A 27,258-nucleotide genomic window follows, 5' to 3' on the forward strand; every position below is an offset into this window, starting at 1 on the left:
GGGCACCATGGGTTCTAACTGGGGCCTGGCCTCTGGTGCAGCCCAGCACACAAGGGGCTGCCCCATGCTGGGGGCTGTGGAGCAAGGCAGGGGGGACATCCATAGCACAGTGTGATACAGCCACAGTGCACAGCAGTCATGGCACTGCAGTTATCTGTCACCATTCGGGGCAAAGCTCTTTGGATGCGCACAGTGTGCACTGCTGGGTGCTGCTCATGGGGTCTGTGGTCCCAGCGTGCCCATAGCACAACATGGGGCCTCACGGCTGCTGCTGGTATTGCCCCTCGGTGGCGGTGAAGAAGTCCTCCAGCACACTCTTCATGTACTCGAACGTGGGCCGCTCCTCGGGCTGCTCCTTCCAGCACTGCTGCATCAGTTCGTACAGCTCCCGCGGGCAGTTGTCGGGCTGTGGCATGCGGTAACCGCGCTCCAGGTTCTGGATCACCTCGGGGTTGGTCATCCCTGCAATGGGACAATGGTGCTCAATGTGCAGCAGCACATCCTGCAGGGAGCACCCCACCTTTGGGAACCCCATAGGAATCATTCCTCTGCCCCTAGAGTCTAAACCCCCCCCCCCAAGTAATGTGGGTTTTGGGCCTGGCTGGCCACGTGCAATGAGAAGAGCTCAGAACCATGGCAGGCTGGCAGGCAGCGGGGCCAGGCGGAGCTGTGTGCGTGCAGCAGTGCATGCACACATGGCTGGGTGTGCGCCTGCGTGTGTGCGAGCACCACTGCCCTGCAGCTGCCGGGAAATCCTGACCTGGATACGGGATCCGGCCGTAGGTAACGATCTCGGTGAGCAGGATGCCGAAGGACCAGACATCTGACTTGATGGTGAACGTGCCGTAATTAATGGCCTCCGGTGCCGTCCACTTAATGGGGAATTTAGCCCCTGAAAAACAGCAGGGGGGGAAGAATGAGCATTAGGGGACATCCCTCTGTTGAACCTGATATAACAGCACAGCCAGCCTTTGTCCCTGCTGCTCGCTGGGAAGGAGCTGGGTTTGGTGCAGTGTGCCTGTTCCTGCTGCAGCCACCAGGTAGGGCTGTGACCCCCAGCAGCAGGGCTGGGTGGGCTCTGGCAGCCCCCCCCCCGGCTGTGTGCAGTGCTGTGGGGTGATGGGGCACACGGGCTGGCAGCAGGATGGGCGCACCTTCCCGTGCTGTGTACTCGTTGTCCTCAATGAGGCGCGCCAGCCCAAAGTCAGCGATTTTGCAGCACAGAGCCTCCGACACGAGGATGTTGGCAGCCCGCAGGTCACGGTGGATGTAGTTCTTGGCTTCGATGAAGGCCATGCCTTCAGCAATCTGCAGATCAAATAATCATAACAATCACAATTCAGGTGGAGCAGGAAAGCCCCGGCAGCCCCCGCCATGGCCCTGCGCCCCTCACCTGTGCAGCCATGTCCAGCAGTTTGTTGATGCTGAGCTTGATGCCCTCTGAGGTCTTGAGGAAATCCACCAGGCTGCCTGCAGTGAAGGCAGCAAGTCTCAGGGGTAACACCCTGCATGGGGCTGGGGGCTCACAGACCACAGAGGGGGCAGGAAATCACACTGCCTGCCCCACTGGGGCTGACCCCAAGGTCTCAGTGCCGTGGTCATGTATCACTACTGCAGGCAGACACTGGCACAGGCCAATGGAAGTGGTGGGGTCACCATCCCTGGAAGTGCTCAAGAAACAGGGAGATGAGGCAGTGAGGGACGTGGTTAGTGGGTATGATGGGCACAGGTTGGGGTTGGACTCAGTTGTCTTAGAGGTATTCTCTAGCCTGAATGATTCAGTTATTCTACCCGGGTGCCCTCACCCTTCTCCATGTACTCTGTGATGATGTAGATGGGCTCCTTGGTCACCACGGCGTAGAGCCGCACCAGCCGCGGGTGCTGCAGGTTCTTCATCAGGTTGGCCTCTGCCAGGAAGGCGCTGGGGGACATGCTGCCCTGCTTCAGGTTCTTGATGGCTACCTTGGTGTGGCCATTGTAGAAGCCTGCGGGGAGATGGGGCAGCATGTGATGGAAGAGAAGGACCCACAGTGAGCACGTATGGGGGCAGGTGGCAGTAACGCGGTGGGGTGGAGGAGGCAGGGAGGGGGCTGCACCTATCTGCCTACAGCATCCCAACCTAAAACTGCATGAGGAAGATCCTTTTAAAAGGGAAAGTTGCACAGGACGTGTGCTGGACCCGAGGATGCTGCGGGTCTGGGCAGTGCCCTCACCCAGGAGGAAGCACCCTGCTTTCACCCTGACTCACCCATCCAGACTTCTCCAAACTGCCCGGCTCCCAGCTTCTCCACCAGCTTCAGTGACTCTCGTGGCACCTCCCACTCATCCTGCCACCACGGCTTCTGCGGCTTCTGCGTCCTGCAGGGTTTGCCGAGGCGGGTGCACAGCCCATCCGAGCTGCCTGCAGCACAGGGGGGGCAGAGCTGGTGTCAGTGTGTGTGGGGAGCACGGCATGAACTGCACCTGGGTGCAGGTAGCGGGGTGTCCTCCCACCCCATCCCACCCCACATCCATCCTTTGTGCAGGACCAGCTGCTGACAGCACGTACTCGAGTAATACTCCACCAGCTCGTGCAGGCTGCTGAAGGTGACCCGGGGAGAGATGTAGTACCCCCCGTTGTCCATGTTGCGAATCTTGTAGTGCTTCACTGTCTCACCCTGGTTCTGGTCGAAGTCCCTCACTGACAGTGAGTAGGAGCCTGGGGAAGGTGCACAGGGTTGCTGTGTCGCTGCTCTCCTCGCACTGCAGAGCAGGAGGAGCTGTGGGGCTGGCACTGATACCTTTGGAGGTCTCGCTCTCCCGGATGAGGAAGGAGCCGTGTGTGTTGCCTGATGCCAGCAGCTGCCGCTCCGCATCCTTGCGGCTGAGGTTCTTGAAGAACCACCTGAGGACAAGGGGCAGGGTGAGGCTGGGGGCTCTCATATCTCCCTGCTGCTCTGGCACGGCTCCGTGCAGCCCCTCGGCCCCACTCACGGCTCTGGCTCCAGGCTGTTCACCATGGCCACGAAGTTGTGGGGGATCAAACCCTCCTGACCCGTGGTGAGCGACTGTGCCTTCCACCACTCCCCGCTCCTGCAAGGACACAGCCCTGTGAGCCCCTCTGAGCCGGGCCCCCTGGCTGGGGGACACGGGGACATGGGGACAGTCAGCGCTCACTCACTGTTCCAGGACACGCAGCTTCTCCCCCTGCTTAAGTCCCAGGTCCCCATCATGGGTGGGTTCGTAGTCATATAGGGCCACCACGAGCTTGTCTGGGGAGAGCACAGGGTTGGGATGGAGGCGGCCATGGGGTACACCCAGCAGCCCCCCCCGTGGCCGGGCTGTACCTTGCAGTGGGGAGCACGGCGGAGACATGGCCTCGTAGGACACCAGGGGATCCCGCACCTCAGAGCCATTGCGGATGAGCTGCTGTGAGGGAGCAGGGGGTCCCATGAATGCAGGCCCCATGTCCCCTTGTGCCACCAAGGGCTCAGCCATCCCACACCACCCCGGCTGTCCTGTGGCTGCCCCTCACCTGGCGCTTGCTGTCGGGGTCAATGGGGTAGTTGCAGTGCTCGCAGATGTCAATGTTCTCAATCCAGTCCTCATCATAGTCTGAGCTGCAGCAGCAGCCCATGGTGGCTATGGAGAGTAGTGAGAAAAGCCTTCATCCCCCCCAGCCCCATCATCCCCATCCCCACATTTACCCATCTCATCTCTGCAGCCATTCGTTCATCCCATTTACCACATCCATCCATCCCATCCCTGCATCCTTCTCTCTTACTGGCCCCATCACACAGCCGTTCCTGCACACTGCAGGGTATCCCCTGACTCCATCACCAGCTGTATTTCCTCTTGCCTTTGTCCTGGCACAGCAGGTGATGAGTGCTGGACACCCACCTCAAGCACCAGCCCTGGTGCCACGAGTGGCTAGAAGGGCCCTTCTTCGCACTGCGTGGCTCTCACCTCCCTACAGAAGCTGATGGAGCCCCGGTGCTGTGACACACGCACACAGTGGCCCACAGCCCTGGAAAATGCTTTTCTGCAGAATCCTCACACCCACGCCTCCAGGATTCATCCCCACGCAGGCACAGCCCCAACCTGTGTCCCCAGCCGGTGCTCACAGTGCCCCACGCAGTTTCTGCCTTCCTGGCAGTGATTATCTCTACATCAGTGTCACTCTTTTCTCCTCTGTCACCTCCATCTCAGGGGGGATGTGGTGTCCCTGGGTGCCACCAGATCCCTCAGGCACTGAGCACACCCCAAACCCATGCACAGGAACTGGGAGCACCCCACGCTCATCACCCCACAGTGAGAACAGCAGCGCAATGGCTGGGCCGCCCTCCTGCCATCCCCAGGGTGCCACCTCGGAGTGCCCACCACCACCATGGCAGATGGGAGAGGAGGCTGTGGGGAGGGGAGGGCAGCTGAGCCCCCAGTGCCATGATTCAGGCCTCGGTGCCCCATTTCTGCCCACTCTGCTTTGAGAACACTCCTGGAGCAGCTCCATCACAGCCCTGGGGACAAAGCTCAGAGCTGAGCACAAACCCAACCCCACGGACACAGAGCCCCCATGCTCCCAGCAGCCGTGGCACTTCAGATGCACATCCACCGCAGCACAGGGACCTGGGAGGTGTTTTTTCCTCCCTGCAAGAAGCCGTGGTGCGGAGGGAGGTGCTGCTATTGTGTCTTTTTCTCTGATGTTCTCAAGCCACAGCATAATTTCCACCGAGCAACCGTTCCACCTGCTCAGTGCGAGGGCTGCGCTGCGTCGGGGCGTTTGAAGTCAGGTTTTGTGACTGCATCTGTGCAAACGAATTTCTGCACAAGTGCTGCATGCAAGCAGTGTGCACACACCACGCAGTGTCCCCAGTGTCCCGGTGCACGGTCATCACACTTGCCCTTGCTGCTCTGCAGGCCCTTCCGTGTGAGCAGCTCTGGCTGACGGTGGTTGGTCAGTGTGAGCGGGGCTGAGGTTGGGCTGACCCCATTCCTGTCCCCATGTGATCCCGCTGGATGCTGTGCACAGCCAGCAGGGCAGAGCCGCCCCACGCCGCCATCACGGCACGAAGATGTTTGCACCAAAACAGCACCGAAATCGGGCACACCTCAGTGCTTGAAACCATCCGTGATGGGATGCTGATGGACCGGCTCTGAACTGCTGCTCTCATCCCCAGGTGGGTGAGGGCCTGGCACAAGTCTCCCGCTTTGCCTTGCAAACAGGGACTGGCTGCCCTGGCATCAGAGTGGCTGCATCCCCCGCCATGGGGAGCTCCCATCTGTGCCTCCCAGCTGCCCAAGTGCCATCACTGCCATCACTCCCAGCCCCGCTGCAGTGACCCCCACTCCCACCCATCAGCAGAGCACCATCATTGAGCACAACGTGCACCTGCCCAGCACTGCGTGCTGCAGAGCTCCATCCCGATGCCGTTACCTGTGGGCAGCACAACGAGGACCAGCTCTCTCAGACTCCCATGGCCGCGCAGCAGCGATGGTCCCTCTCACATCCTCCCCATGGCCGTGGGCTCACGCTGACCCCTGGCAGCGCAGCTGAGACCCCAAACACGGGTGTGCTCCCCACCGCCGCCGTTCGCTCTTGCTCGCTGCCTGCCCCGGTTTCCTGCCTCCTGAGCAAACTCTAGAGGAGCTGCTTCGCAGTTCGTGCACAACCGCAAGCGCTGGTGACAAACCCCGAGGCTTCCTGCCATCCCCAGCTGGGCTGTGTGTTGGGGTCCTGCTCCAGGTGCCCTCTGCCCTGGGATCGGGTGGGTTTGGGGGCACCGAGCCCCTTGGTTGGGGTGGAGTGGGGGCACACAATGGGCCACATGCTGTAGGGGGGCCGTGATGGGTGCGACGCTGTCACCCGAAAGGCTGCAGAGCCCCCCAGTCCCTTTAGAGCCCCCCAGTCCCCTTAGGGCCCCCTGGTCCCTTTAGAGCCCCCTTCCCAAAGCTCAGTGCTGTGGGACAGCAGTGGCAGCTCCGGTTGTGCCGTACCCCCACCAGACCCTGCTGGGCTGTGAGACACCTCCTGCACCCACAGCCCCACTTTGGCCATCACCACCACACGCCCCCCACACCTCAGTCCCCCAAGAGCAGCATTGACAGCTGAAATGGGGACAGACCGGAGGGGACGCCTCGTGCCCAGGCTGTGCCACACCACCAGCCCGGTGTTTTCAGAGACAGCTCTGAGCAGAGCAACCACAACGCTATTGTCTCGGCTTCCACCATCAAAGGCAAAGCCGCAGGTTCCCACCAGCTGCTTTGCAGCAGGGCAGGCAGAACCACCAAGCTGTGCCGGGGGGCACCGAGCGCTGCACCCACCCTTATGGGGACATTCCTCAGCCCCACACCCAGCGTGTTCCCCAGCACCATGGGTGCCCCTGGGCAAGGGCTCACTGCCAGCCCCTGCCATGTGCTGCTGCCTCAGGGGATCGTGCAGCTCTGCCTGTTTCCTCCTGGTACCCCAGAACGGTCCCTTGAACCATCCCACCACTTCCTGGGTCACCCCGTATCACCCCGGGGCAGTGCTTGCAAAATGTGTTTTGCCACACGCTAAGAGTGGCAGCTCCTTGGGCAAAGGGTTTGGTGTGAACAGGGGAAGGGCTAAGAATGGAAAAGCAAAGCCCTGCAACAAGGACAGCCATAGGCAGAGCCCACAGCGCCTCCAGCACCGGGGGTGGCCATGGGGTAGCGTGGGGCTGCCGAGCACTGAGCACAGCCCCAGAACCTCCAGGCCCCACAACCCACGCAGCTGTTGGCAGTGAGCACTTCCTGCAGCAGCGCAGCCCCAACACCCATCGCAGTCAGTTCGTGGGCAGGGGCTGGCAGTGGGGTCCTCACAGCAGAGACCCTTTTTTCCCCAGCGTGGATCCATCCCAAAGCAGAAACCATTGAGGAAACCAGCCCACAGGGCAGAGCTGGGAGCGGGTCCCCTCCTGGCACCCCAAGGGGTTGGTGGCACTGCAGGAGGCACCTGGTTGTGCACAGCAGGAAGTGCTTCTTCTCACCATCACCTGCTTTTATTCCTCCTCCAAGTGCTGCTCCCCACATCCTCCCCTGCCGCTGACCCCCACCACACACAGCACCCCACGGGATGGCACGTCTCCATTAGCACAAACAAGATGGAGCTCAGCCCTGAGCCCGATGTCCCTGCAGCGCTTTGGGGCACCTATGAGCCTCTCTCAACCCCCAGCTGCACCCATGGGTGCCCGCCGGGCCCCGCTGCACTCAGCAGAGGGAGAAGCGCCGGGAGTTGATGTTCATGCGGGTGACACCGATGTGCTTGAGCGGCATGGAGAGCAGGAAGGCGGCCTTGGGGGGGATGGTGCAGAGCAGATCCGAGTCCTCCTCGCAGCCCTCGAGGCCGAAGGTGGCGTCGTCCAGCATCTCCTTGTGCCGGTGGCAGACCTGCTCCACCTTCAGCCGGTTCAGCTGCGCCCGCAGGCGCATCAGCTGCTGTGCCAGGCGCTGGTCCGCAGCCTGCAGCTCCTGCTGGGGGGGAACGGAGCTGTCGGCAGGGGCTCAGAGCCAGCAGGGCTGCTGTGACAGCAGGGCTTGGTGCCAGAGCCTCGGGGAATCAGGAATACACACAGAGCCCACGTGTGCAGCACAGGCTGGGCACAGGGACTGGGATCTGCCCAGGTAGGTTTGCAGCCATGAGGCTGTTGCTGCCTGCACAAAGCAGCAGGGAGGGCTGACAAATGCAGAGCCACAACCCGCAGCGCTGGGCAGGGCAGGAGGGCAGAGCTGCAGCCCCGGGCACAACCCCACAAGCAGCGGCCGCGCTTGGAGCGGGAGCAGAGCTGTGAGCTGCAGCGGGAGCAGCCCTGGTGGGGTCAGGCACCGCCCCTCCGTGCCCCTCACCCTCAGCGTTACTCACCAGCTCCATCCTCAGCCACTGCAGAGCCTCCTCCATACCAGGGAAGCCACAGACGCTGCCGTCCCGCTCAGCCCCGGGCTGCCCCGAGGTCCCCTTCGCCCCCCGTGGGGTCGGGCTGCCCCAGGGCTGCCCCCGCACCCGCGCCTCCCACTCCAGGTACGAAGGGCGGCGGGTCTGCAGCTTCAGTTTGGCCGTGAGCGCCTTGACCCCAGCCAGGCTCTCCTCACCTGCAGCCGGTTCCTCCGCGCCCAGCTCAGAGAAGTTCACCTGGCCCAGGGCCATGGCTGCAGCCCGGCTCCCAAACCCCAAACGACCCCAAATCTCCAATTGCAGCTCCCAGCTCCCAGATCCCAAACCCCAGCGCACCCAGCAGGACGAGGAACGGCTGCGCCGAGTGCCGCCTATTTATCTACCCCCGGAACAATAAAGGTTGGGGATAATTATAACGGGCAGGAACTCGGCTTATCCAGAGGCGTGCAAAGAAGTTGCTTTTTGTTGTTGTTTTTATGTCCCTTTTCTTTCCTATTTGAGCGCCGCTGTCTCCGGTTGGGAGGCGGCTCCGTGTCCTCCCGGATGAAGCGCGGGGCGGTCGCGGGACGCGGTGCCGGGCTGAGCCGTCCCGCTCCACTCGCTGCGTGACACACCGACTTCCCGTCCGGGGCCGCTAAAAAAAGGGCGAAGGAAACGAGCAGCTCCACGTGCCCGCGGGGCGGAGTGCGGGGCCGTGGGCGCCCGGCAGCTGCGGGACAGCTGTGCGCTGCTGCGGGGCCTTAAGGTGGGTGCGGCGGCCCGGAGCCCCTCGCCCCCCGCTGCCGTCCCCTGACCCCACACGGCCCCGCTTGCTCCCGTTGCGGGGCTGCAAACGCGCGTGCACCCCCGGTGTGACCCCTCCCCGTGTCCCCTGACTCACTCCCCGGCCCCGCATCCACCGGCGGGGCCACCTTAACCCGCCCCCCCCCAGCGGCTCCGTTCCTGCTCAGCCCCGCACCCCGCGTGCCCCCTGTGTGCCCCCCGCCCGTCACCCCCCGGAGCCGTGGATCCATGGGCGGGGGTGGGTATTGGGGTTGGGGTGCACTGTGCGAGCCGCCCCCTCCTCCTCCTCCTCCCTTCTTCCTCCTTTTTCTCCCCTCTTCCTCCTCCTCCTCCCGCCCCACAGAACGGAGCCGATGTGAGGCTGCAGCCGGCCCAACTCCCCCCCAGGTGCCCCCCAGCCCGCACCGGGCGCGGCGTCCCTGCACCCACAGCCCCCCGAGCCCCGCGGGTCTCTGCCTCAGTTTCCCCACTGCGGTGACAGCAGCGCCGGGGAGGGGAGGAAACCAGCGCAGCTCAGCAGGGAGGAAGCGGCATCGGCTTTAGGTGACGACGCGAACGGGACGGGGGTGGCTGCACTGCGGGGAGGGACGGGGGGGTGGGGGGGCTCCAGCCGGGCTGTGCCGCTCAGGATTTCCCCTTTCTCCCTCCAGCACCGCCATGGAGTTCTCCGAGCTGATCAAAACGGCCACGGTGGAGAGTGTGCTGCTGTCGTGTGCGGGGCAGCCGGCGGTGAAGGGCACCCTGTGCATCACCAGCCACCACCTGCTGCTCTCCTCCTGCCCCGGCGGCGACGGGCAGCCCAGCGCCGTGGAGCTCTGGCTGCTCATCCGCAACGTGGACGCCGTGGAGAAGAGGTCGGTCCTTTCCCACCCTGTGTCCCCTCTTTGTCCCGTCCTGGATGGGGGTGATTCCCGGCTGCCCTCCCGGCACCGCAGAGCCTCCTCTCTCCTCTTCCCCATGGCCTGTGGCAGTGGCCATTGACCTCCTCTTCTCCTCCGTGCCCCAGAGTGCAGAATGTAGGCTGGTATCAGCCCCCCCACAGCAGCGGCTCCCCGCGGGACAACAGGTTTGGCTTTAGGTGCTCTCAGCTCCTCCATCTTGCCCGGCAGTGCCCGGCCCCACGCAGCTCAGTGGGGCGAGGATGGCTATGGCTGCTCAGAGGGGAGCTGGTGGGAGTCACAGCTTCAGGCACACCGAGATCCACCGGGAGCCCCGCTCAGTGCTGTGCCCTTCTCAGCCCCCCCGGACAGAGGGCAGCTCCGTGCTGTCTGCACGTGCAGCCCCTCCTGCCCTGACCCCGCTGCCCTCCCCAGGCTGGCCGGCTCCTCCGGCACCATCACACTGCGCTGCAAGGACCTGAAGGTGCTGCAGCTGGAGATCCCGGGCATGGAGGAGTGCCTGAACATCGCCAGCTCCATCGAGGTGAGCCGTGCCGGGCTGCAAAGGGTTCAGGTGGCTGCCCACGGTGTTTGCTCTGGGTCTGCCATTAACGTGGGTAAACACTCAGCTGCTCGGGCTGTGTTTGCATGGGGCACCCGCGCTGCCAAGTCTTGCAAGAAGGAACGGGGATGGGGTTTGCAGGGAGGACATTCCTGGCCTTCCCCCAGCTGTGCTGTGCTGTGCTGTGCTGCAGGCCCTCTCCTCGGTGGACTCCGTGATGATGATGTACCCCTTCTTCCACCGGCCCCAGACCCTGCGGCTGGAGGAGGGGTGGCCGCTGCTGCCCATGGAGCAGCACTTCCAGCAGATTGCCACGCAGGTTGGTCTTGGGGGGGAGGGAGGGTGTCACATCCCACCCTTAAGGAGAGGGAAGGGGTGACGGGATTGGTCCTTTACTCCTGGCTGGGGTGCAGGGGGAGGCCGCTCCCCCCTCCCACCTTCACATCTCCCCCCAGACCACCCAGTGGCGGCTGAGCGACGTGAACCAGGACTTCTCCATCTGCCCCACGTACCCTCCGGCCGTCATCGTGCCGGCGGCTGTGAGCGAAGAGACCCTGCGGAGGGCGGCCCGGTTCCGGCAGGGCGGGCGCTTCCCCGTCCTCAGCTACTACCACACCAGGAACGGCACCGTGAGTCCACATCCCGCCCCCCTTCCCTCTCCTCCCACCCCGCTGCCCGCAGGCGATGCCCGCAGCCCCCTTCCCGCAGGTGATGCTCCGCAGCGCGCAGCCGCTGACCGGCCCAAACCGCAAGCGCTGCCCGGAGGATGAGATGCTGCTGGGGTCGGTGCTGGACGAGGGCGAGCGGGGCTTCATCATCGACACGCGCTCAGCACAGACGGCCAAACAGGCGCGGATGACGGGAGGGGGCACGGAGCCCAAATCCTCGTACCCGCAGTGGAAGAGGCTGCATCGGCCGCTGGAGCGGTGAGTGCTGTGCTGAACTCAGCTCCAGCCCCAGCAGCACAGCCGCAGCCCCTCACCACGCTGCCTTCCCTTCTCCTCCCTCCCTGCCCAGTGGCCGCCCGCTGCAGGAGAGCTTCATCAAACTGGTGGAGGCCTGCAATGATGCTTCGCTGGGCATGGACCGCTGGCTGGGCCGGCTGGAGAGCTGCCGCTGGCTGAGCCACGTGAAGGCAGCTCTCAGTACAGCCTGCCTGGCTGCACAGTGCCTGGACAGGTAGGGGGCCGCGCATCCCTCCCCTCACCCCAAGGCCAATGCACAGGGTGCAGCTGGCTGAGCCTTGGCTGTGCCTGCAGGGAGGAGAGCAGCGTGCTGGTGCACGGGGCAGAGGGCACAGACACCACGCTGCTGGTGACAGCGCTGGCACAGGTGATCCTGGAGCCAGAAAGCCGCACACTGAAGGGCTTCCAGGGGCTGCTGGAGAGGGAGTGGATCCAGGTGAGGGGCAGCAGGAGCTGAGGTGGGGGTCCTGTGGTCTCCTGCAGCCCTGTTACCGCTACCACATGGTCCTGCAGGCTGGCCATCCCTTCCATCTGCGCTGTGCCCACTCCGCCTACTCACACGCACGGCTGAAGCAGGAGGCTCCGCTCTTCCTCCTCTTCCTCGACTGCGTGTGGCAGCTGAGCCGGCAGTTCCCCTTCTCGCTGGAGTTCAGTGAGGGGCTGCTCCTCACCCTCTTTGACAACGCCTACGCCTCCGACTACGGCACTTTCCTCTGCAACAATGAGAAGGAGAGGCAAGTGGCAGGGACATGGGGACAGCAGTGCCCCACGAGCGATGCCATTGTGCCCCAGAGCAGACCCTGATCCACAGGCACAGACCCCTGGGTCCATCAGTCACCATCCCGGGTCAGTCCCAGGACTGAAGCATGTCTCTGTTCTCCTGTAGGTGTCTGTGCAAAGTGAAGGAGAGCACACACTCCCTCTGGGCCTGGCTGGACCAGCCCGAGGAGAGGAAGAAGTACCTGAACCCCCTGTACTCACCCAACCCACTGGTCATCTGGCCCTCGGTGGAGCCCCAGAGCATCCAGCTGTGGCAGGGTATGGTGCTTCAAACTCAACCTCAGGCTTTCCCAACCCATCTGGGTTGCATGCAGTAGCTCTGCCTGTCGCTCCTGCAGCAGCACACAGCCCAGCTGACACAGCCCAGCTGACACAGCCCCTTGCCCCCTAGGCTTGTTCTTCCGCTGGATCCGCTCATCCCAGTACCTGGATGAGGCGTGGGCAGAGATATGGCGGTTGGTGGAGGGCAGCAACGCAGCTGTCAAGGAGAGCACAGAGAACAGGCTGAACCGCTCGCTCTCTGACCCCACTGCCCGGATGGAGAATGAAAGATGAGCAGCAGCACGAGCACCATGTCCTGGAGATCATCCCCATCACCGGGGGCTCATACACCAATGCAACACAGTGCTGCAGCTCTGCAGGAATCGCTGTGCAGGACACACAGCCTGCAGGGCCCAGAGGAGCCTGCAAGGGCCAGAACTGTAGGGACAGCCCTGGGAATGGGGGCCAGACTCAACTGAGCTCCCTGTCAGCCACGCAGCCTGAGCACATCCCAGTAAAGTGGTCTCTCTGTTTGCTCCTACTTTCCATGTGTGTTCTCTGGCCAGAGCTGGGCTGATCCTGCTCTGCTCTCCAGTAAGATTTCAGCAGCTCATACCTGGACCCAGCAGCTCTTGCTGCAGTGTACCTGGCTCGTGGGCCCTGCCCTGTGCCCAATGTACAGTTAGCAGAACACGCTAAGCTCACACCAGCCTCTCCATATCACTGCACACTGGCTGCAGGTTGTGTTACATCAGTTGCTCCAAGCTGGAAACCAGCCTGGGAGATCTGCCCTTGAACCCAGTTTCAAGGAAGGAAAGAGATAGAAACCACCCCTCCAGCCAGCAAGACAGAGGGATGGGGTCTGGAAGGATGAGGATTTGCAACACAACCCTCCTAGTGCAGGAAATAACTGTTCCATGAGGAAAGTTGGCTCAGGGTCAGTCCAGCCAATAAACAAAGCACTTGAACTGGGCGCGTGTCATCTGGAAAACAATGACTGGCAACTGCATTTCCAGGCTGTTTGCACATCCAGTTTTCACTGCTAAGTCTGCGCTTCAACAGCTGCACCTCAGCACCGGGAAGGAGTTAATGTGTGCTTGAGGACAGAGGCACAGGGAGCACCAGCACTGCTGTCTGCTGCCAACAGAGCAGGGGAAGCAAAACAGCCATGTTAATTTTGTCCCAGAGCAAAAGAACAGAGGCACTTCTCGTTGCGTTCAGAAAAGATTTCTATTTATTTCTTGATGTTTTTTTGCTCCACTGATATATAAATATGTCCAGCAGGTCAGGAAGTTGCACCCACAGGGGCAGGCAGGCAGCCAACTCCTTTCAGGCCACTCGTGCCATTTTGAGCTGGTTGGGTTTCCAGATTCCCACCTTCATACAACCCCTGAGTTTGGTGCTGCTTCCTGCTGCCTCCTGTGGAGCAGGTTAACTTCAGGCCTTACAACAGTTCTTTGCTGGAGCAAATGGATTGAGCAATGGATTGGAAGAGGAAAGAAGATAATTCATCCTCCTTTAAGCTTCAAACTCAAACTCAAAGTACTGGGGATCAAAATAATGGATGCGAACGTAGCCATCTTCACCACCACTGCTGTAACTGCATGGGAGAAAAGACAAGACAGTCACCAATCTTGTCAGGAACTCACCATGTACAGATTTAAACTAGTAAGAGATGGAATCCAAAAGCTAATAAAAACAACAGCCAACATGCACAACTGGGCATCAGTGACTCCCCACATCCAGTGTGATGGGGGGCAAAAGGGGTGGAATGGCAGAATTCAGGAAGGAGCAGGCTCCATCCCCACTGCAGTTCAGAGTGAATCCAGCCATATCCTAATCAGAACAGACCACGTTTGGTGGGGACGTGCTGGAGACCCCCAGAGATTCTCACCTCTTCCCATCAGGGTGAAAAGCAACACTATTTATCGGACCAAAATGACCCTTCACTCTGCCAAACTCTTCTTCAAAAGCCAAGTGGAAGAATCTGGGAGAAGAAAGAGGCAGGTTAGGGATGTCATCAGGGTTTCCTCAGAGAAGCTCTGCAATTCTAGTAACTCTCCAAATGCTGCCAATAGCAAGACGCTCTGGGAGCAGGAGAGAACTCCAAGTGCAGACTCAGCCCTGCCAGAGAAGAGCACCAACCTTGCCTCAAATTTGCCAATCCTGGTGGAGGTCGTGGTCACATCCATGGCCTCCTGCCCACCACCGAGCACAACCTGCATAGGAAGAAAGTCACAACACTGCAGTGCTGCTTACACCATATGTGGAACAACAGCCAGGGTAGGAGGGAGCCCAGCCTTGGGGAAGCCTCCCACTAACCCAGCACAGCCCATGACAGCAGTCAAGTCCCCTGGCCCTGTCCCACAGTGATTCTTTAGCTCAGGCTGAACTGGTGACACTGTGCCTTCCAGCTGCCTGAGACAATGCAGGAGCTGCACTAAGACCGTTAGTATGCGTGGGCTCATGCTTACGTGATCAAAAATGGGGGAGAGTGCAGCAGAGTTCACCGGTCGCTCTGTCCGGAATGTCTTCAGATGTTCCAGCGTTGTGCAGTCAAATAGCTAAAATGCAAAAGGAAGAGAGTGGCAGTCCAAGTATCTCATGCAAACCCCAGCTGCCAGTCCTCACATGAGCAGGTGTTACTTCTAAAGTCACTCCTGGGCATCCAAATGTCAAAGCTATTGCTCCAGAATCCCAAATATCAGCCCTCCCACTAAGCTTTGGCTCTACACCTGCTCAAATTCCCAAAGAGAAAACCACTGAGGCAGCCATGACTTTGAGCAGGGGTCCTGCAAGCGGATGTCAGCAATGCACCGCAGTCCCCCCAGGAGGCCTCACCTTGGCAGTGTTATCCTTGGAGGCAGTGATGAACATGGTCATGTCCCTGGAGGTCTGAATATCATTGATTTGCTTGGTGTGCTCCTTGATGTTTGAAAGCTGCTCCCCTGACTGAAGGGTAAACGAGGCAGTTTAAGTGAACTGGCAAGGAAAGTGTACAAACAACTTCTCTGCTAAAACCGACTTTAGATGTTGCTGTCAGCAGAAAGGTAGGCATATATATGTTCAGCTTTGCTGAAGAAAGCCACATACTTTAACTATCCTTCCTCAAGGCCACTGGTTTGAGCCAAAAAAACCCACATTCTGCCACATGATCACAACAGGAACGTTGCAACATCCTCTCCCAAGAGTTGCTGCCTGAGGGTGATGCTCCTCCTTATCACACTGACCTTGGCACTGAACTGGTTCAGCTCCCCACTCTCGTGTCCTGCGATGATGAATTCTCCCAAAGGGCCCCACACAGCACTAGTGATTTTAGAGTCGCTGCAGGGGATTTTCATGTAAGGCTCGTTGTTCTCTGCAGGAAGGAAGGATGGAGACACACAGACTGAGTGGCACCAGCTCTTGGCAGCCAACGCTTCCCCTTATTCCCAGTTGCAGGCACAGGCCCGGATTCCTCACCGATTTGGCTGGGGTCACGCAGGTCAAAGAAGCTCACAAAACACTGATAACCCATCTGCTTGTCCGTGGAAAACATGATGATGTTTCCTCCAAAGTCAAAGCCACACGTCCTCACTGCCGAGCTGGTCTTCACCAGAGCGAGCTGCTTTCCTGAACACGGAGCAGAAACCATCACTTCACTTGGTCTTGCATTGCAAACATTAATGAAAGCAATCAAACAGAAGTGCAGTCATAGAAAGAACAGGAGCATCAGAGCTGACAGACAGGTTGGGTGACTGGAAAGCACTAAATGTGCTTGGTGAGCAAAATGAATAAGTGCCCATTGAAAATAAGGCAAATACACAAACAGCCAAGAAAGGACTTGGGCTCTTTCAGGGGCAAACAGGCACATGTTGCACAGATCCCAGAACAGGACAGAGCTGAGTCAGATCCAGCCACGTGGGAGAGAAGAGCCTTTACCTGTTTCACAGTCCCAGAGCCGACAGCTGTTATCTGCAGAGCCAGTGAGCACATGTCGGGTGTCCCCTTGGTCAGCAGTTAAGGGATATCAGCACGTTTGCAGCCCCAAAAATCATTAGATACCCAGGGAGTATTTACACACAAGATTAAGAAGCTGCGTTACATTGAGAAATTACAGGACTTGGGAAACTTCCCAAGGAGCACAAATAACCAAGAGATGGCACAAGGGACAATTAAACACAGCAGCTGAATGGAGCCATCCGTGCTGAATCACTGCAAGGAACGAGAGCACAAACTGGTTGTGCACCCAAAGGATACAGTCAGCATCCACACACCACACGGCTCCTGTGTGCCCATTGTAGGTGCCCAGCCGTTCTCCATTCACCGAGTACCAAACGTTGACGATCTAAAAGAAGATAAAAAGGCTTGAAGAGCCGCTCTGACCAATTACCTGAGCTCGTTAATTACCCACCTTTATCCCTCCCCCCCCATCGCACACAGCCCGGTTTCCCGGTGCCCCCGGTTCACTCACGGGATCCTTGGCCACAGTGAACAGCAGGTCTCCCTCTCGGTTGTACTTGATCTGTGTGATGGATCGCTCGTGGCCCTGCAGCAGGATCGGCTTCTGCACGCGGCAATGAGGGAAGGCGCCATTTAACGCTATGCCAAGCGAGGCCGAGGCCCCGGCTGGGGCTCAGGCTGCCACCACCATCAGCCCAGGAGCCCCGCCGACCCCAGGACCCAGCCGGGACCCGCATCAGCCCGGCCCGGCCCACAACCCGACTCACCATGGCGGACACGGCGCTGCCGGAACCGGAGCGAGAGAGAAGAGGCGTGGAGTATCACGTCCGGGTCACGGGGCGCTATGGCGGCCGCCGGTGAGCTTCCGGGTTTGGGGGACGGGCCTCGGGTGGATCCCGGAGGGGCTGAGGGGACGGGGTGGGCTGTGTGAGGGGGCTGCGGGCTGATGGCGGCCGGGCCAACAGCCCCGGGGCTGAGCTGATGTTGTGCTGCAGGGCAGGCCGCCGTGCTGGTGCTGGTGTCGGTTCTATGGGGCAGCACCGGGCCGTTCCTACGGACGGGAGCGGCGGGGCTGTTGGACGTGCAGCGCCGGGGGCTCCTACGGCAGCTGCTGGCCGAGATCAGGTTCCTGGGCTGCAACTACAAGGTGAGCACAGCCGGAATCATGGGGTGTATGGGACGGGCCTTCATGCTCCTTCCTGCACTCAGCACCTCCCATCTATCAGCAAAATGATTTGTACTCTATAACATTTCATCTACCCACCTGCAGTCCTGCTCTTCTTATGGAGAACTTAGACACTTGTAGAAATTAACCCTCATATTTCACATTCAGACCTGCCTGCCTTCTGCAGACATGGCATCCAAGGCTTGCACTGCTTGCTGCAGGCATTGCAATGCTTTTCCATGCAGTGACCTGTCTTCTTTCCGCAGTACATGGTGCCATTCCTGCTGAACCAATGTGGATCGCTCCTCTTCTACCTCACCTTGGCATCTGCAGGTCAGCTCTCACTGCTTTGTCCAGTGGGTTGATCAGGGTTTGGGGAGGAGCTGTATTACTGATTCATTTGGTGATCTGGCTGAACATCAAGTATCATCATCATAGTATCACAGTCTGGTGTGGGTTGGAAGGGACCTTAGAGATCATCGAGTCCAACCCCCGGGATTCGAGCCTCCTGTGTAGCAGAGCGGCACTTCTACCACTTGTGCCACAGGGGGATTCAAGTAGATGTCTTTGAATGAAGGACGCATCCATTTCAAACCGTGTTACAATTGTTCAATTTCAGAGCTGTCCCTGGCAGTGCCGCTCTGTAACTCCCTGGCTCTGATAGTCACGCTGGTGACTGGAAGGATTTTGGGAGAGGATATTGGTGGTAAAAGTAAGTTACGCTTAAAACATTTGGCACGTTGTATTCTGCATCTATTTGTTGTTTTAATGTTGTGTGCTCCCTTCTGGTAACTGCTTAGGCAGTAGTTTGTGCAAGGAAGCTGAAAAGGAAGTGAAACTGACTTGTAAGGGGGTAGAGCTAGTGAATTTAAATTGGCTGGAACTGGCTGTTTTAAGCTAGCAGAACTTGTAGGCCTGAGCCTTCACCTAATGATGTATTTAACCATAAGAGAAATGTCCATACACTAACATTATCCTGCTTAAGAAGTTGGGAAATAACAGGAAACTTGAAAACTGAATAGTAGCAATAAGTACCAGTTTGGCTCACATCCATTTAGGCCATCTTTTTTCCTGACTGAATCACATATTCAGCAATGATGGGGGCTGACTGTGTTGAGCTGTGTATGTTCCCAACACAGAACTCTGTATCTCTGCAGGGGCTGTGGCAGGGATGCTGCTCACCCTCCTGGGACTCACCCTCTGTGTAGCTGGTTCATGACCAAGGCACAGTGAGCAGAGGAAACCTGTTCTAAGGTAACTGATGTTTGAAGAGGGGAAACTTTTGGCTCAGCTGCCTCAAGGAAGCTGTTCTGACACCTGGCTGTCTGAAAGTGTGGATCAAATTCCCTGAGTACCAGAGAGGAACAAGGCACATTGCAATGACATCCTATTTAATGCCTTGAGTTAAGGATGCTTTTTTTTCTGTGGGTGGTTCAAGGCAGGGATGATTGAATTGCCTTGTTCAGCACTGGAGGGGTAATAATTGATTAATAAATCATTGAAACAGAAAAAAAAAATCTTTGTTACTCTTGTAATTAATCAGCAACACGGGGGAGGGAAATACAGAAAGCCATCACAGCCCTTTAACTCTTCAGAGTAGTTTTGCGGCCAAGGAAAACATCATTCAGTGCTCCTCATCTTCAGAACTGTTGTCATCCCTTTTCCCTTAGACAGCGCTTTGTGATTTGCCTGTACTCCGTTCCTTTGGGCAGCGAGAAGAAAAAACACATTTATTACAAGTCAGCTTCGATGCAACCTCTCGACTTTCTGAAATGCTGAGCCCTGCAGTTACACCCTGTGCTTTGGTTTCTGACGCTCCCCCTGGTGGTTACTTTCAGCTTTATACACTTTAGGGGAAAGCACGGTGATTTCTGAACTGTGAGCAAGAAAGCTAAACGACTTGCCCAAGCAATTGCTATCAACTATTGTTTGCTGTGTTCTCCAGTCCCTATTAGAGATGATTCTTTAAACCTCTCAGCCATAGTTTACATACCAGAGTGTCCTGCACACAGAGGGCACCAGCAGCTCCATGTATGGCAGCTTTTTGTACTCCTCGGTTCCCACTGCCACATAGTAGCTGCCATTCACCAGTTCCTCCCCACTGGACACCAGTGTGCCATCCAGCCTGCAGAGCCTCGGGAAGGAGACAGCAAAAGGTTCAGAGCAATACAAGGGAAAGTCACAAGACAGAGAACAACCCCTCAGTGTGGAAGAAAACAAGTGCAAAGCAAATGAGACCAAGAGAAGAGCTAAGGATGTTGGTGTTATCATTCATTTAAAGATGGGAAAACTGAAAAACAAATGAAATTGTCAAAATATGCTAAAAGCAGCTAAACTTTTGGTCCTCCTCACTAGTAAGTACTGCCTGTGTTCCTGGGCATAATGAAAGAAGACCCAGCAATGCCTTGTCCAGATACACACCTGTTAACAGCCCCGCTGCACAGATCAGCCTTCTCTGTCAGCAGAGCCAGGAGTGTGTCCCACTGCCATAAAGTGCCCTTGGAGATGATCAGTTGGAAAGGAGGGCTCAGCAAATCCCCATTTCGAAAAACACTACAGCAGAAAAAATCCAGAGCGTGCCATGAGACAGTGTGGGCAGAGATGTTTTATTAACCATTGTGAAGTCATCAACTCTCCTCCCCTGGCAGCTTTGCAGTGTCACCAGACACCTTGAAATCTGTAACTGAGCCACAGGCAGTTCTGTTCAGTTTCCTCTGATGGTGGTGGAAGAGAGAGGAAAAAAGGCAAATGTTCACACAGTATTTACCACAAATAGCTCTAGTGGTAGGTAGATGGTTGGACCAGATGATCTTAGAAGTCTTTTCCAACCTTAAAGATTCTATGATTCTCAGGATCTCACACAGAAATTCCCTACTTCAACTTCCAAAATGTTCCCAAATACCTTCCCAGGAGAAAGCACTGAGGCACTTACTGTATTGTAAGGTGGGTGGGCTTCTGCTGTCGCACTGCAGTGTTTGGCTTCCAGGGGGGTACAGCACAGGTCTAGAGACAAGTTCAGTGCACAAAAAACAGACAGCTCTGGCACAAAGCTTCCCAGAGCTGCTCCATTTTCTCCACCAGGAGGTGCCCACCCTGCCTTCAGCTCGCTGCTGCTGCTAGGTGGGGTTTGTTGTCAGCAACATGAAGGCCTGGGGAGGTTCTTCACATACTTCAGTGCATTCCAGAACCTCCGAGCATCTCCTTCCCTTCACTGTTAAGCAGCCCCTGCATCGTTTCACACATCACCCTACCGATTGCTGTGTCATTTTCTGTGTCATGCTGGACACTCTTAAATCTCAACTTCTGTTCTATCAGTGCCAGCTCTCAGCTGTACCTCCTAGCTCAGTCTGTGTTCTTGCCTGCCCACACCCAGCTCACACTCACCTGCACACCATTGCTCTTGCTTGTCCCACGGAGCTCCTTCCTTCCATGATTTAAATAGCTATGAGAACAAGAGATGACATTACAGTGCAGCAACTAGGCCATAACTACAGAGCAGTGAGAAAATGACTAACTGCTTTGTCTTGATTCATTGCCAGTATGCGTGTTTATTATCTGGGTCATGTTTAAAACCCTCCATGTACTTCCATCTCACGAGCTTCCACAATTTCAGATTAAAGCCTATTTAAGAAACTCCCAGTCAAGCACAGATCATTTCAAATATCCACAATAAAGACATCCAGAACATTTTATTCCTTTGAGCTAAGCAGTGGTCAAGACTCCAAGGAGTGACTGCTGTTACAAGGACCGACTCCTGCTAAATCCAGCCCGGACCACCTCCTCAACAGGATGCAATACGTGGTCAGGGAGCCAAATTCCCCCAACACACACACTCCCTCAAGACCAATGCAATGCAAGTCTTCTCAGCCCTCTGCATTTCAGGATGAACCTAAACAGCTCTACCCTAAACAGCTCTACTTCACACAGGATTAGAAAACAAAAGAAACCTCCACTAAACCAAAGAAACAGTTCTTATCAGAGCGGAAACTGTGGCTGGCAACTCAGCCAGAACCTCCCACACCCCACACAAGGTGCCTGGGAGGCAAAGCAGCACCAATCACACACAGACAGATGGAGACTGCACAGCTCCCCCAGCATTTTTTCTTTTGAGTCGGTGACCTTCTCAGGAAGATGTGCATTTTCCAACAACCTGAAATACATCCAGTAAAATCCACTAGGAAAAGGAACTAATCTCACTACATTTTTATTTCATCCTTTTAATCTATTTACCCCCCCCCCACACACACATTTACACCTCAGAATACTTAGAGCTGCTTACCAAACCCAGAGACAAAAGGGACCATCTACTCACTCAAGCCTCTTGAACTTTTCAAAGCCTGCAGCCACGTACTGGCACCCATCCTGCAGGTCAGCCAGCTCAGCAACACGATGGCCATGCTTGGGTGTGTAGAGATTCCTCACAGCCAAGGGTGCATGAATGCTCCTGGTCACCTCATTCAGAAATGCCTCAAAGGTCAGGAAATGCCGCTGGTTCACTACAAACTTCCTCCCACGGAAGAAGGGGTCACCGTTGCGATACACCACCACGTTCTTGGCTGGACAAGCCAGAGCTAAGCCTCGGGAGCTCATTCCCCATGGGAGAGGCAAGCCTCACTGACTAGAGATGCAGGCAGAGCGACACAGAGCACAGAGGAGAGCTCCAGCAGGTCTCCCACTGAGCCTACGCCTTCCTGACCAGCCGCCTTTGTGTTCTGCTGCCCCTCCTGACCGTCACCAGGGCTGCAGCAGGAGGAACTTGTGGGCCAGGCCACATCAAACAACCTGCAAATACTGCCATCTGAGAACAACCAGGAACCACACGGCTCTTTAAACCTCACCCCATGCTAACTTCCATGGCCAGCATGTCCCCGATTTGACCAAATATTCACATTTAAAAGAAACAAAAAAGTCTTTTGCCACATGAATCTGACGAGGAGGACATCATCTCACAGAGCTGGGGTTCCCCAGGGTGCTGCTGTCTGTGAAATCATGTTTTGACTTTGGAGCTGCAGCTCCTCTGCAGCAGGTGGCAGGGATGCTGCTCACCCTCCTTGTTGAGCAGTACAAAACATCCCACATGCTCAGAAATGCCTTCCTAGCAGTCAGGAGACTCCAGCCTCTGTTTCAGCTTCAGGTACTATAAGAGAAAGAAATTCAAATATTAACAATTAAATCTCAGAGACCCAGAAGCAGGAAAGCACCTGCAGTTTAGCCAAAGTCATCACACTTGGCCATAGGATTCACATGAACTGCACCTTAACCAGTGCAAACAGCAGCTTTCCTTCTTCATTTAACCCAGAGAAAACCAGACTGTCACCACCCAGGCTCTCACCCCATCACAGAAGGAACCCCCTGACCAAGAGGCAGAGACAAGCCCTTACATTTTTACGGCTGTCAATAGCTTGTTGCAACCACAGCAGCTCCATGATCAAGTGATTTCTGAAGGACTGGAGGCCAGGCCGAGTTCGGGGAAGCTCCTTTAAATCCACATGTGGAATTTCTGCAAAGAATTGGAAGAAGCTACTGCTAGAATACTTAAATTGCATATCTCTGTCCTCCAATGAGAGATTCTGAACTCTCCAGTACATTCTCAAGGGTTTGATTCTCCAAGGACCTACTTCACCACCTGCAGCTGGTTATTCAAACCACATGGCAGAATACCACACCTGCAGGGGCTGCTATCTCTTACCCATGCAAGCATTGAGGGAGCCTGGTTCCAGGTCAGTGCTGTCCCACACAGATGAAACACTGCTGGTGTTCTGCCACTCCTTGCTCTGTGCTGGGACACTGCGCCTTTTTTCAGTGCTTTTACCTGCGACAGCCCCTAGATTTGGGGGGTTTGCTCCATTGCATTCCCCCATGGAGCTCAGTTCTTTCTCACTCTGCAGCTGGGCCACATGTTTCATGCTATTGCTGGAGCCCCAGTCCCGTTCCGGTTTCAAAACATCCAGCTCCTGCTGTGTCTTCTCTGTGCTGCCCTTGTGACTTGATACAGCCTCCTGCAGGGCTGAGCACTTCTCCTTCACTGGCTTCTAGGAGACAAATGTGAGAAACTGCACAGACATAAAACAGCACAGTGAGATGTGGAAGGCAGCTGTGCTGCGGGGCAGCGCTTTGTTCTATGTAGAAACCTGCTGTTGTCACAGCACCCGGCACACTCTGCTCTGAACCATTGCATGTCCCAGGCCCTTGTGTCAGCACGGGGAGCCCACAGCGGGTCCTGGCTGTGTGAGCAGCCGTTGTGTTCGGTGATGACTGCGGCCATCGCTGCTGCTGCCACACGGACACACCGACCCCGTTCACCCCGTTCAGCCCAGCACGAACCTCGGGCAGGAACACGGGTGTGCGCAGGTACCGGCCCGTCCATCGCAGCCGGCCCCGCTCCCCCTCCACGTCCAGCACCAGCTGCTCGTACTCCGCCCGCACGTCCCGCATTGTCCTCCGCAGCAGGAAGCCCCGCACAGCGGCCTGAGGGCAGAGCAGCGGGAGGAGCCGCTCAGCAGCGCGGCCCCGAGGGAAAGAACAGGCACAGCCACTACGGAGCGAGCAGCGGCTTTAATGGAGCACGGCGTTAACGGAGCCCGGCCCGGCCCCACCTGCAGCCGGGTCACAGCGCGGAGCAGCCGCCGCTCCTCGGCCTCGTCCCGCGGACCCGACACCGCCGCCATGGCGTCCGGAGCAACCGGGGGGGCGCCGCCCGATGACGTCACGGCGCGCTCTGATGATGTCACAGCCCCACTGTGTGCGGCCGACCAAGATGGCGGCGGGTTGAGGGGGGGGGCGGCTCGGTGACCCCGTGTCACCGCCATGAGCCCCAAGGGTGGGAACGGGGCGATCCGCTGTCCCGGCCTGTCCCGCAGCCGAAGGTGCGTCAGGCCGCGGCCTCCTCAGGGCTGGGGGTCTCCGCCAGGTGCAGCTTCTGACTGGGCTGGTGTCAAGGGAAAGCAACACAGCGTGCCCTGCAGCACCACCGCCATCATCACCTCCATCATCATCACCATCACCGCCATCACCACCCCCCGCCCGTGCAGGATACATGGAGCTGCTGAGCTCCTCCAGCTGCAGGAGACAAAGGCAGAGGTTGGGTCAGTGTCAGTGATGCCGATGTCGCCCATCCGGGGCCATGTTCTGGTGGGGAGGTGCCACTCACGTGTGCCAGCAGCTGGTCCAGGTTCCTGTCAGCCACCACCTTCTTCTGCTCCTCCGGCAGCTCCTCCACGCACACGTCCAGCCCGAAGTGCAGCCTCGCCAGCTTCTCCTGCATCTCACGCACGTGCTCCAGCTGCTCGAAGGAGCATTCCTTCCCTGCACCCACAGCTACAGCCGTCACCCCCCACCGATGTGCCCCCCACGCCCCCCCCGGCTCCCGGCCCCTCACCAAACGCCTGCAGTTTGCCCGAGTGGAAGTCGCTGAGCAGTCCGAGCAGCCCGCCCTCCATCTCACACACATCCGACACCTCGGTGAGGAAGCTGTGCTGCAGCGGGGCCCCCCGTGCTGCCCCTGCCCTCACCCTCTCCTTGCTTGCCCTGCATGGAGGACGTGGACAATGTGACACCACCATCCCCCTGGTTCAAAGGGGCCACAAGGGACGTACTCTGCCCCCACCCCAGCACTGACCGCCGGGGCCTGGCGTGCTGTGAGGGCAGGGCGGGCAGTGGCAGGGCGAAGGATGTGCTCTTGCTGGTGGGCAGAAGCCGTGATGCCCTGCTGGGTGCTGGCTGACCCCTGGGGCTCCGCTTCTTCCTCCGCTCCTCCATCCCAGAGAGAATCCCAGAGCCGCGTGGGAAGCACCTGAGCAGGACAGGATGGACACAGAGCTCTGGCTGCACTTCCCCATTCGGGGCCTCCTGGTCCTCACGGAAGCTGGGAAGCCACAAACAGCTCAGCCCACACTCGCTGGGGTCAGCAGCCAGGCTCAGGCTGTGTTATCCCGGCCTGCACAGGGACATGATGGCACGGAGCAGAACCTGGGGTCTGAAAAACACCCGGGGAACTCCCAGCTGGGGATTTACTCTACAGCGTCTTCTCCCAGAGTTGCAGAAAAGAGGATTTCAGCCCCCACGGGGCAGGGAAGGACTCCTGATACATAACCCAGAGCCAGGGCAGAGACTACAGGAGGGACCCGACACCCTTAAACCCTCCCCAGTGTATTTCAGCCCCCCCCACTGAGCTCCTCTGCCCACTGGGCCCTTGGCGGTGGCAGGACGGGTCTTTGCGGTGGGTGCTGCGGGAGCCCGTTTGTCTGCGGGCTCTGGCCCCGCACCACAGCAGCACGCAGACACTGACCTGTGCTCCAGCTTCAGTGCCACCCGGCTGCGTCCCCAGGACCGCTGGACCAGCGGTGTTCGCGGAGCCCTCGGGCTGTGATTTGCATTTAAAGGGGAAGGGACCTTCCTCCGGCCTCAGCGCAGCTCTGGCCCCTGCTGGACGGACGCTGCCGGACGCTGCCTTGCAGTGCCGAACGTTGCCCACTGGAGTGGCCACAGCGTGCAGCCGGCCCCGGACCGCAGCACCAGCATCACATGGGGAAGGCAGGATCCGGCCCTCAGTTCTGCACAGCTGGGGCACACAGGAAGGGTTTGGGGTAGGTAGCGGGGTCTGCACCCGGGCACCTTCCCTGCAAACATCCTGGTAGAAATGGGGGGATGTCACTGCCTGCCACCCCCTTAAACCACCCAGCGTTCACCATAAGTCTCAGCATCACCAGACTTGTGTGAGCACAGGATTTGCCTTTTTTAAGACCAAGGCTGCAGTCCTCTGGCACTCAGGATCACGGGGCTGGGGGCAATGTGTGCCCGTGGTGGGACCCCCAGATCACAGGGAGGGAGCAACAACAAACTGCCCAGTGCTGGGTGTCCCAGCCACAAACCTCCCCCACTGTCTGTAGGCACAGACGTGCCATCACCTTTGCAACTTAAGTTCCCCCCAGCCTCTCCGCTCCATGACTCAGTGCCCCAAATTTCATTCCCAAACGTGATCCTTAATGAACGAGAAATAACACAAACAGCAGCAGTGAGTTTGTGGGTTTCTATTGGACACGAAGATACATACAGCAGCTCCCCACAGAGGCCATTGGGACCATAACAGGAAAAAAATTAGATTGAAATAAAGAAAAGTGGGGGAGTTGGTGACTTCCTAAGAGATTTTTCTTTGACTGAAAGGGCAGGAAAGAGAAATCCCGTGCCGGGCTGCAGCCCTCTGCTCCCACCACATTCAATGCAACAGGATGCTTCCACTCAAGTCAGATGCAACCTGTACAGGAGGAAGCAATGCCAGCAGTGCAGGGCAAGAAGCAGCCCAGAGAACTCCAGGGAACGCAGCCCAGTGGGCGCTGAAGACTCTGGTTCTGTGGAGCTGTACTGGACTCAACAGTCCTTAGACCCAAACTCTGGGATCCCCATGGAAGGAAGGGGGACGCAGAAGCGCCTCCTGCAGGCAGCTCACATGGCAGGTCCTTCAGATGCAAGAACAGCTGCAGCCAGGAAAGAAACCAAAACTGGTCTGCAAATGCAGGGGAACAGCTCAGCCAACTCGATTCAGCTTCAAGCAAAAGGAAGGCAACGCTGAAAATAGTCTGCTGTAAAGAGAAGCTGCAGCAAGAGGTTCTCAAGCAAGTAGATGTCTCCCAAAAGGGTAGTGAAAAAAGGAAGTCTTGAGAAACAGGAGAAATCCCCCCAGCCCTGTGCCAGATTGCCTTATGGGCCCATCAGAGCCTCTCGGACACAGCGGCAGCAGCTCAGTGTTGGTGACTGCCAGCACCTGGGAGATGCTGTTCTGAAAAAGCAAAGGGAAAGGAGAGGCCCAGGCAGCACCAGCACAACCTGTCTGCAGGTCTGATGCTGCAGAAGGAATCGGCCCACAGCACCATCCTTGAGCTGGTCCCAGCGATTCAGCTTCGGCAGCAGGTCATGGAGCAGCCACAGGTTTGATCCTCCTGGAGCCCCAGCTCCACAAATACCTCCAAACCACCCCATTCAACACCAAGGGATGGCCCTGAGGCAGGGCAGAGGAGTCACAAGGACGTCCCTATCCC

The 27,258-nt window shown here is 57.9% G+C and overlaps 8 protein-coding genes across 28 annotated transcripts; 2 read left to right on the forward strand and 6 right to left on the reverse strand.

Moving 5' to 3' along the window:
* Positions 1 to 35: 35 nt before the first annotated feature.
* On the reverse strand, positions 36 to 5,553 carry LCK (LCK proto-oncogene, Src family tyrosine kinase). Of its 3 annotated transcripts, none has more exons than XM_015883320.3 (13): positions 5,414 to 5,553; positions 3,515 to 3,621; positions 3,327 to 3,405; positions 3,161 to 3,251; positions 2,974 to 3,072; positions 2,781 to 2,884; positions 2,549 to 2,698; positions 2,249 to 2,401; positions 1,806 to 1,985; positions 1,394 to 1,470; positions 1,155 to 1,308; positions 761 to 892; positions 36 to 462 (listed from the first exon to the last, which is right to left on the reverse strand). In XM_015883320.3, exons 2-13 carry the CDS (start codon positions 3,614 to 3,616, stop codon positions 260 to 262), a joined length of 1,524 nt encoding a protein of 507 aa, XP_015738806.2. In that variant the 5' UTR covers positions 3,617 to 3,621; positions 5,414 to 5,553; the 3' UTR covers positions 36 to 259. The 3 variants fall into 3 exon arrangements, with proteins under 3 accessions (XP_015738806.2, XP_015738804.2, XP_085374651.1); XM_015883318.3 differs by having other exon boundaries at positions 3,327 to 3,408; XM_085518525.1 differs by having other exon boundaries at positions 3,161 to 3,408.
* Positions 5,554 to 6,973: 1,420 nt separating this feature from the next.
* Positions 6,974 to 8,237, reverse strand: FAM167B (family with sequence similarity 167 member B). 2 transcript variants are annotated; one of them, XM_015883312.3, is made up of 2 exons: positions 7,859 to 8,237; positions 6,974 to 7,467 (listed from the first exon to the last, which is right to left on the reverse strand). In XM_015883312.3, exons 1-2 carry the CDS (start codon positions 8,138 to 8,140, stop codon positions 7,207 to 7,209), a joined length of 543 nt encoding a protein of 180 aa, XP_015738798.1. In that variant the 5' UTR covers positions 8,141 to 8,237; the 3' UTR covers positions 6,974 to 7,206. The 2 variants fall into 2 exon arrangements, with proteins under 2 accessions (XP_015738798.1, XP_015738797.1); XM_015883311.3 differs by having other exon boundaries at positions 6,974 to 7,470.
* Positions 8,238 to 8,375: 138 nt separating this feature from the next.
* Positions 8,376 to 12,658, forward strand: LOC107323858 (myotubularin-related protein 9-like). 7 transcript variants are annotated; one of them, XM_015883292.3, is made up of 13 exons: positions 8,434 to 8,633; positions 9,015 to 9,214; positions 9,322 to 9,525; positions 9,678 to 9,737; positions 9,985 to 10,093; positions 10,305 to 10,430; positions 10,567 to 10,740; positions 10,820 to 11,037; positions 11,129 to 11,290; positions 11,371 to 11,512; positions 11,590 to 11,810; positions 11,963 to 12,114; positions 12,248 to 12,658. In XM_015883292.3, the coding sequence occupies exons 3-13, from the start codon at positions 9,329 to 9,331 to the stop codon at positions 12,409 to 12,411; spliced, it is 1,725 nt and encodes a 574-aa protein (XP_015738778.1). In that variant the 5' UTR covers positions 8,434 to 8,633; positions 9,015 to 9,214; positions 9,322 to 9,328; the 3' UTR covers positions 12,412 to 12,658. The 7 variants fall into 7 exon arrangements, with proteins under 7 accessions (XP_015738779.1, XP_085374646.1, XP_015738778.1 ...); XM_085518518.1 differs by having other exon boundaries at positions 8,516 to 8,633; positions 9,059 to 9,214; XM_015883293.3 differs by lacking the exon at positions 9,678 to 9,737 and having other exon boundaries at positions 8,376 to 8,633.
* A 670-nt stretch (positions 12,659 to 13,328) lies between these two features.
* On the reverse strand, positions 13,329 to 16,864 carry EIF3I (eukaryotic translation initiation factor 3 subunit I). The gene is made up of 11 exons (XM_015883303.3): positions 16,827 to 16,864; positions 16,571 to 16,663; positions 16,357 to 16,444; positions 16,039 to 16,104; positions 15,580 to 15,729; positions 15,348 to 15,475; positions 14,959 to 15,069; positions 14,592 to 14,681; positions 14,263 to 14,336; positions 14,012 to 14,104; positions 13,329 to 13,717 (listed from the first exon to the last, which is right to left on the reverse strand). The coding sequence occupies exons 1-11, from the start codon at positions 16,827 to 16,829 to the stop codon at positions 13,636 to 13,638; spliced, it is 978 nt and encodes a 325-aa protein (XP_015738789.1). The 5' UTR covers positions 16,830 to 16,864; the 3' UTR covers positions 13,329 to 13,635.
* A 24-nt stretch (positions 16,865 to 16,888) lies between these two features.
* TMEM234 (transmembrane protein 234) lies at positions 16,889 to 18,741 on the forward strand. The gene is made up of 5 exons (XM_015883316.3): positions 16,889 to 16,916; positions 17,055 to 17,206; positions 17,491 to 17,557; positions 17,844 to 17,936; positions 18,382 to 18,741. The coding sequence occupies exons 1-5, from the start codon at positions 16,904 to 16,906 to the stop codon at positions 18,441 to 18,443; spliced, it is 387 nt and encodes a 128-aa protein (XP_015738802.1). The 5' UTR covers positions 16,889 to 16,903; the 3' UTR covers positions 18,444 to 18,741.
* Positions 18,742 to 21,814, reverse strand: DCDC2B (doublecortin domain containing 2B). 10 transcript variants are annotated; one of them, XR_014935340.1, is made up of 6 exons: positions 21,537 to 21,814; positions 20,609 to 20,666; positions 20,157 to 20,449; positions 19,646 to 19,777; positions 19,218 to 19,349; positions 18,742 to 18,926 (listed from the first exon to the last, which is right to left on the reverse strand). XR_014935340.1 is itself a non-coding variant. In XM_015883309.2 (6 exons), the coding sequence occupies exons 1-6, from the start codon at positions 21,812 to 21,814 to the stop codon at positions 18,845 to 18,847; spliced, it is 753 nt and encodes a 250-aa protein (XP_015738795.1). In that variant the 3' UTR covers positions 18,742 to 18,844. The 10 variants fall into 10 exon arrangements, 7 of the variants coding, with proteins under 7 accessions (XP_015738795.1, XP_015738794.1, XP_015738796.1 ...); XM_015883309.2 differs by having other exon boundaries at positions 20,157 to 20,227; XM_015883308.2 differs by having other exon boundaries at positions 19,218 to 19,358; positions 20,157 to 20,227.
* Positions 21,400 to 23,923, reverse strand: IQCC (IQ motif containing C). 3 transcript variants are annotated; one of them, XM_015883305.3, is made up of 5 exons: positions 23,821 to 23,923; positions 23,549 to 23,692; positions 22,914 to 23,253; positions 22,606 to 22,724; positions 21,400 to 22,361 (listed from the first exon to the last, which is right to left on the reverse strand). In XM_015883305.3, exons 1-5 carry the CDS (start codon positions 23,890 to 23,892, stop codon positions 22,320 to 22,322), a joined length of 717 nt encoding a protein of 238 aa, XP_015738791.2. In that variant the 5' UTR covers positions 23,893 to 23,923; the 3' UTR covers positions 21,400 to 22,319. The 3 variants fall into 3 exon arrangements, with proteins under 3 accessions (XP_015738791.2, XP_015738790.2, XP_085374667.1); XM_015883304.3 differs by having other exon boundaries at positions 22,914 to 23,256; XM_085518541.1 differs by lacking the exons at positions 21,400 to 22,361; positions 22,606 to 22,724 and having other exon boundaries at positions 23,115 to 23,277.
* On the reverse strand, positions 23,761 to 25,572 carry CCDC28B (coiled-coil domain containing 28B). Its single transcript, XM_015883313.3, has 6 exons — positions 25,512 to 25,572; positions 24,843 to 25,016; positions 24,603 to 24,751; positions 24,375 to 24,529; positions 24,261 to 24,283; positions 23,761 to 24,147 (listed from the first exon to the last, which is right to left on the reverse strand). Exons 2-6 carry the CDS (start codon positions 24,980 to 24,982, stop codon positions 24,096 to 24,098), a joined length of 519 nt encoding a protein of 172 aa, XP_015738799.1. The 5' UTR covers positions 24,983 to 25,016; positions 25,512 to 25,572; the 3' UTR covers positions 23,761 to 24,095.
* Between the last annotated feature and the right edge of the window lie 1,686 nt (positions 25,573 to 27,258).

Source organism: Coturnix japonica, chromosome 17, assembly GCF_054131305.1.
Source record: "Coturnix japonica strain WE chromosome 17, WE-NBRP24, whole genome shotgun sequence".
NCBI classification, from domain to species: Eukaryota; Metazoa; Chordata; class Aves; order Galliformes; family Phasianidae; genus Coturnix; species Coturnix japonica.

Excerpts from the sequence above, each read along its gene's own strand:
- LCK (XM_085518525.1), bottom strand. The coding sequence starts at position 3,616 with ATGGGCTGCTGCTGCAGCTCAGACTATGATGAGGACTGGATTGAGAAC. Across the intron at positions 2,885-2,973 it reads AACAGCCTGGAGCCAGAGCC|GTGGTTCTTCAAGAACCTCA; the intron begins GTGAGTGGGGCC and ends CCTTGTCCTCAG. Across the intron at positions 2,699-2,780 it reads GGAGAGCGAGACCTCCAAAG|GCTCCTACTCACTGTCAGTG; the intron begins GTATCAGTGCCA and ends CACCTTCCCCAG.
- FAM167B (XM_015883311.3), bottom strand. The coding sequence starts at position 8,140 with ATGGCCCTGGGCCAGGTGAACTTCTCTGAGCTGGGCGCGGAGGAACCG. Across the intron at positions 7,471-7,858 it reads AGTGGCTGAGGATGGAGCTG|CAGGAGCTGCAGGCTGCGGA; the intron begins GTGAGTAACGCT and ends GTTCCCCCCCAG.
- LOC107323858 (XM_015883292.3), top strand. The coding sequence starts at position 9,329 with ATGGAGTTCTCCGAGCTGATCAAAACGGCCACGGTGGAGAGTGTGCTG. Across the intron at positions 10,431-10,566 it reads TCCAGCAGATTGCCACGCAG|ACCACCCAGTGGCGGCTGAG; the intron begins GTTGGTCTTGGG and ends ATCTCCCCCCAG. Across the intron at positions 12,115-12,247 it reads GAGCATCCAGCTGTGGCAGG|GCTTGTTCTTCCGCTGGATC; the intron begins GTATGGTGCTTC and ends CTTGCCCCCTAG.
- EIF3I (XM_015883303.3), bottom strand. Across the intron at positions 16,445-16,570 it reads TCACTGTGGCCAAGGATCCC|ATCGTCAACGTTTGGTACTC; the intron begins GTGAGTGAACCG and ends ATCTTCTTTTAG. Across the intron at positions 16,105-16,356 it reads GTGGTGTGTGGATGCTGACT|GGGACACCCGACATGTGCTC; the intron begins GTATCCTTTGGG and ends CTGCTGACCAAG.
- TMEM234 (XM_015883316.3), top strand. Across the intron at positions 17,558-17,843 it reads CCTCACCTTGGCATCTGCAG|AGCTGTCCCTGGCAGTGCCG; the intron begins GTCAGCTCTCAC and ends GTTCAATTTCAG. Across the intron at positions 17,937-18,381 it reads AGAGGATATTGGTGGTAAAA|GGGCTGTGGCAGGGATGCTG; the intron begins GTAAGTTACGCT and ends GTATCTCTGCAG.
- DCDC2B (XM_015883308.2), bottom strand. The coding sequence starts at position 21,814 with ATGAGCTCCCGAGGCTTAGCTCTGGCTTGTCCAGCCAAGAACGTGGTG. Across the intron at positions 19,359-19,645 it reads TGCAGCGGGGCTGTTAACAG|GCTCTGCAGGCTGGATGGCA; the intron begins GTGTGTATCTGG and ends CTCCTTCCCGAG. Across the intron at positions 18,927-19,217 it reads TCTGTGTGCAGGACACTCTG|GAACGGAGTACAGGCAAATC; the intron begins GTATGTAAACTA and ends CGCTGCCCAAAG.
- IQCC (XM_015883304.3), bottom strand. The coding sequence starts at position 23,892 with ATGGCGGCGGTGTCGGGTCCGCGGGACGAGGCCGAGGAGCGGCGGCTG. Across the intron at positions 23,693-23,820 it reads GCGCTGTGACCCGGCTGCAG|GCCGCTGTGCGGGGCTTCCT; the intron begins GTGGGGCCGGGC and ends CTCTGCCCTCAG. Across the intron at positions 22,725-22,913 it reads CTCCCTCAATGCTTGCATGG|AAATTCCACATGTGGATTTA; the intron begins GTAAGAGATAGC and ends AATTCTTTGCAG.
- CCDC28B (XM_015883313.3), bottom strand. The coding sequence starts at position 24,982 with ATGGAGGAGCGGAGGAAGAAGCGGAGCCCCAGGGGTCAGCCAGCACCC. Across the intron at positions 24,530-24,602 it reads GGGCAAACTGCAGGCGTTTG|GGAAGGAATGCTCCTTCGAG; the intron begins GTGAGGGGCCGG and ends CTGTGGGTGCAG. Across the intron at positions 24,148-24,260 it reads GAGGAGCTCAGCAGCTCCAT|TCAGAAGCTGCACCTGGCGG; the intron begins GTATCCTGCACG and ends ACACCAGCCCAG.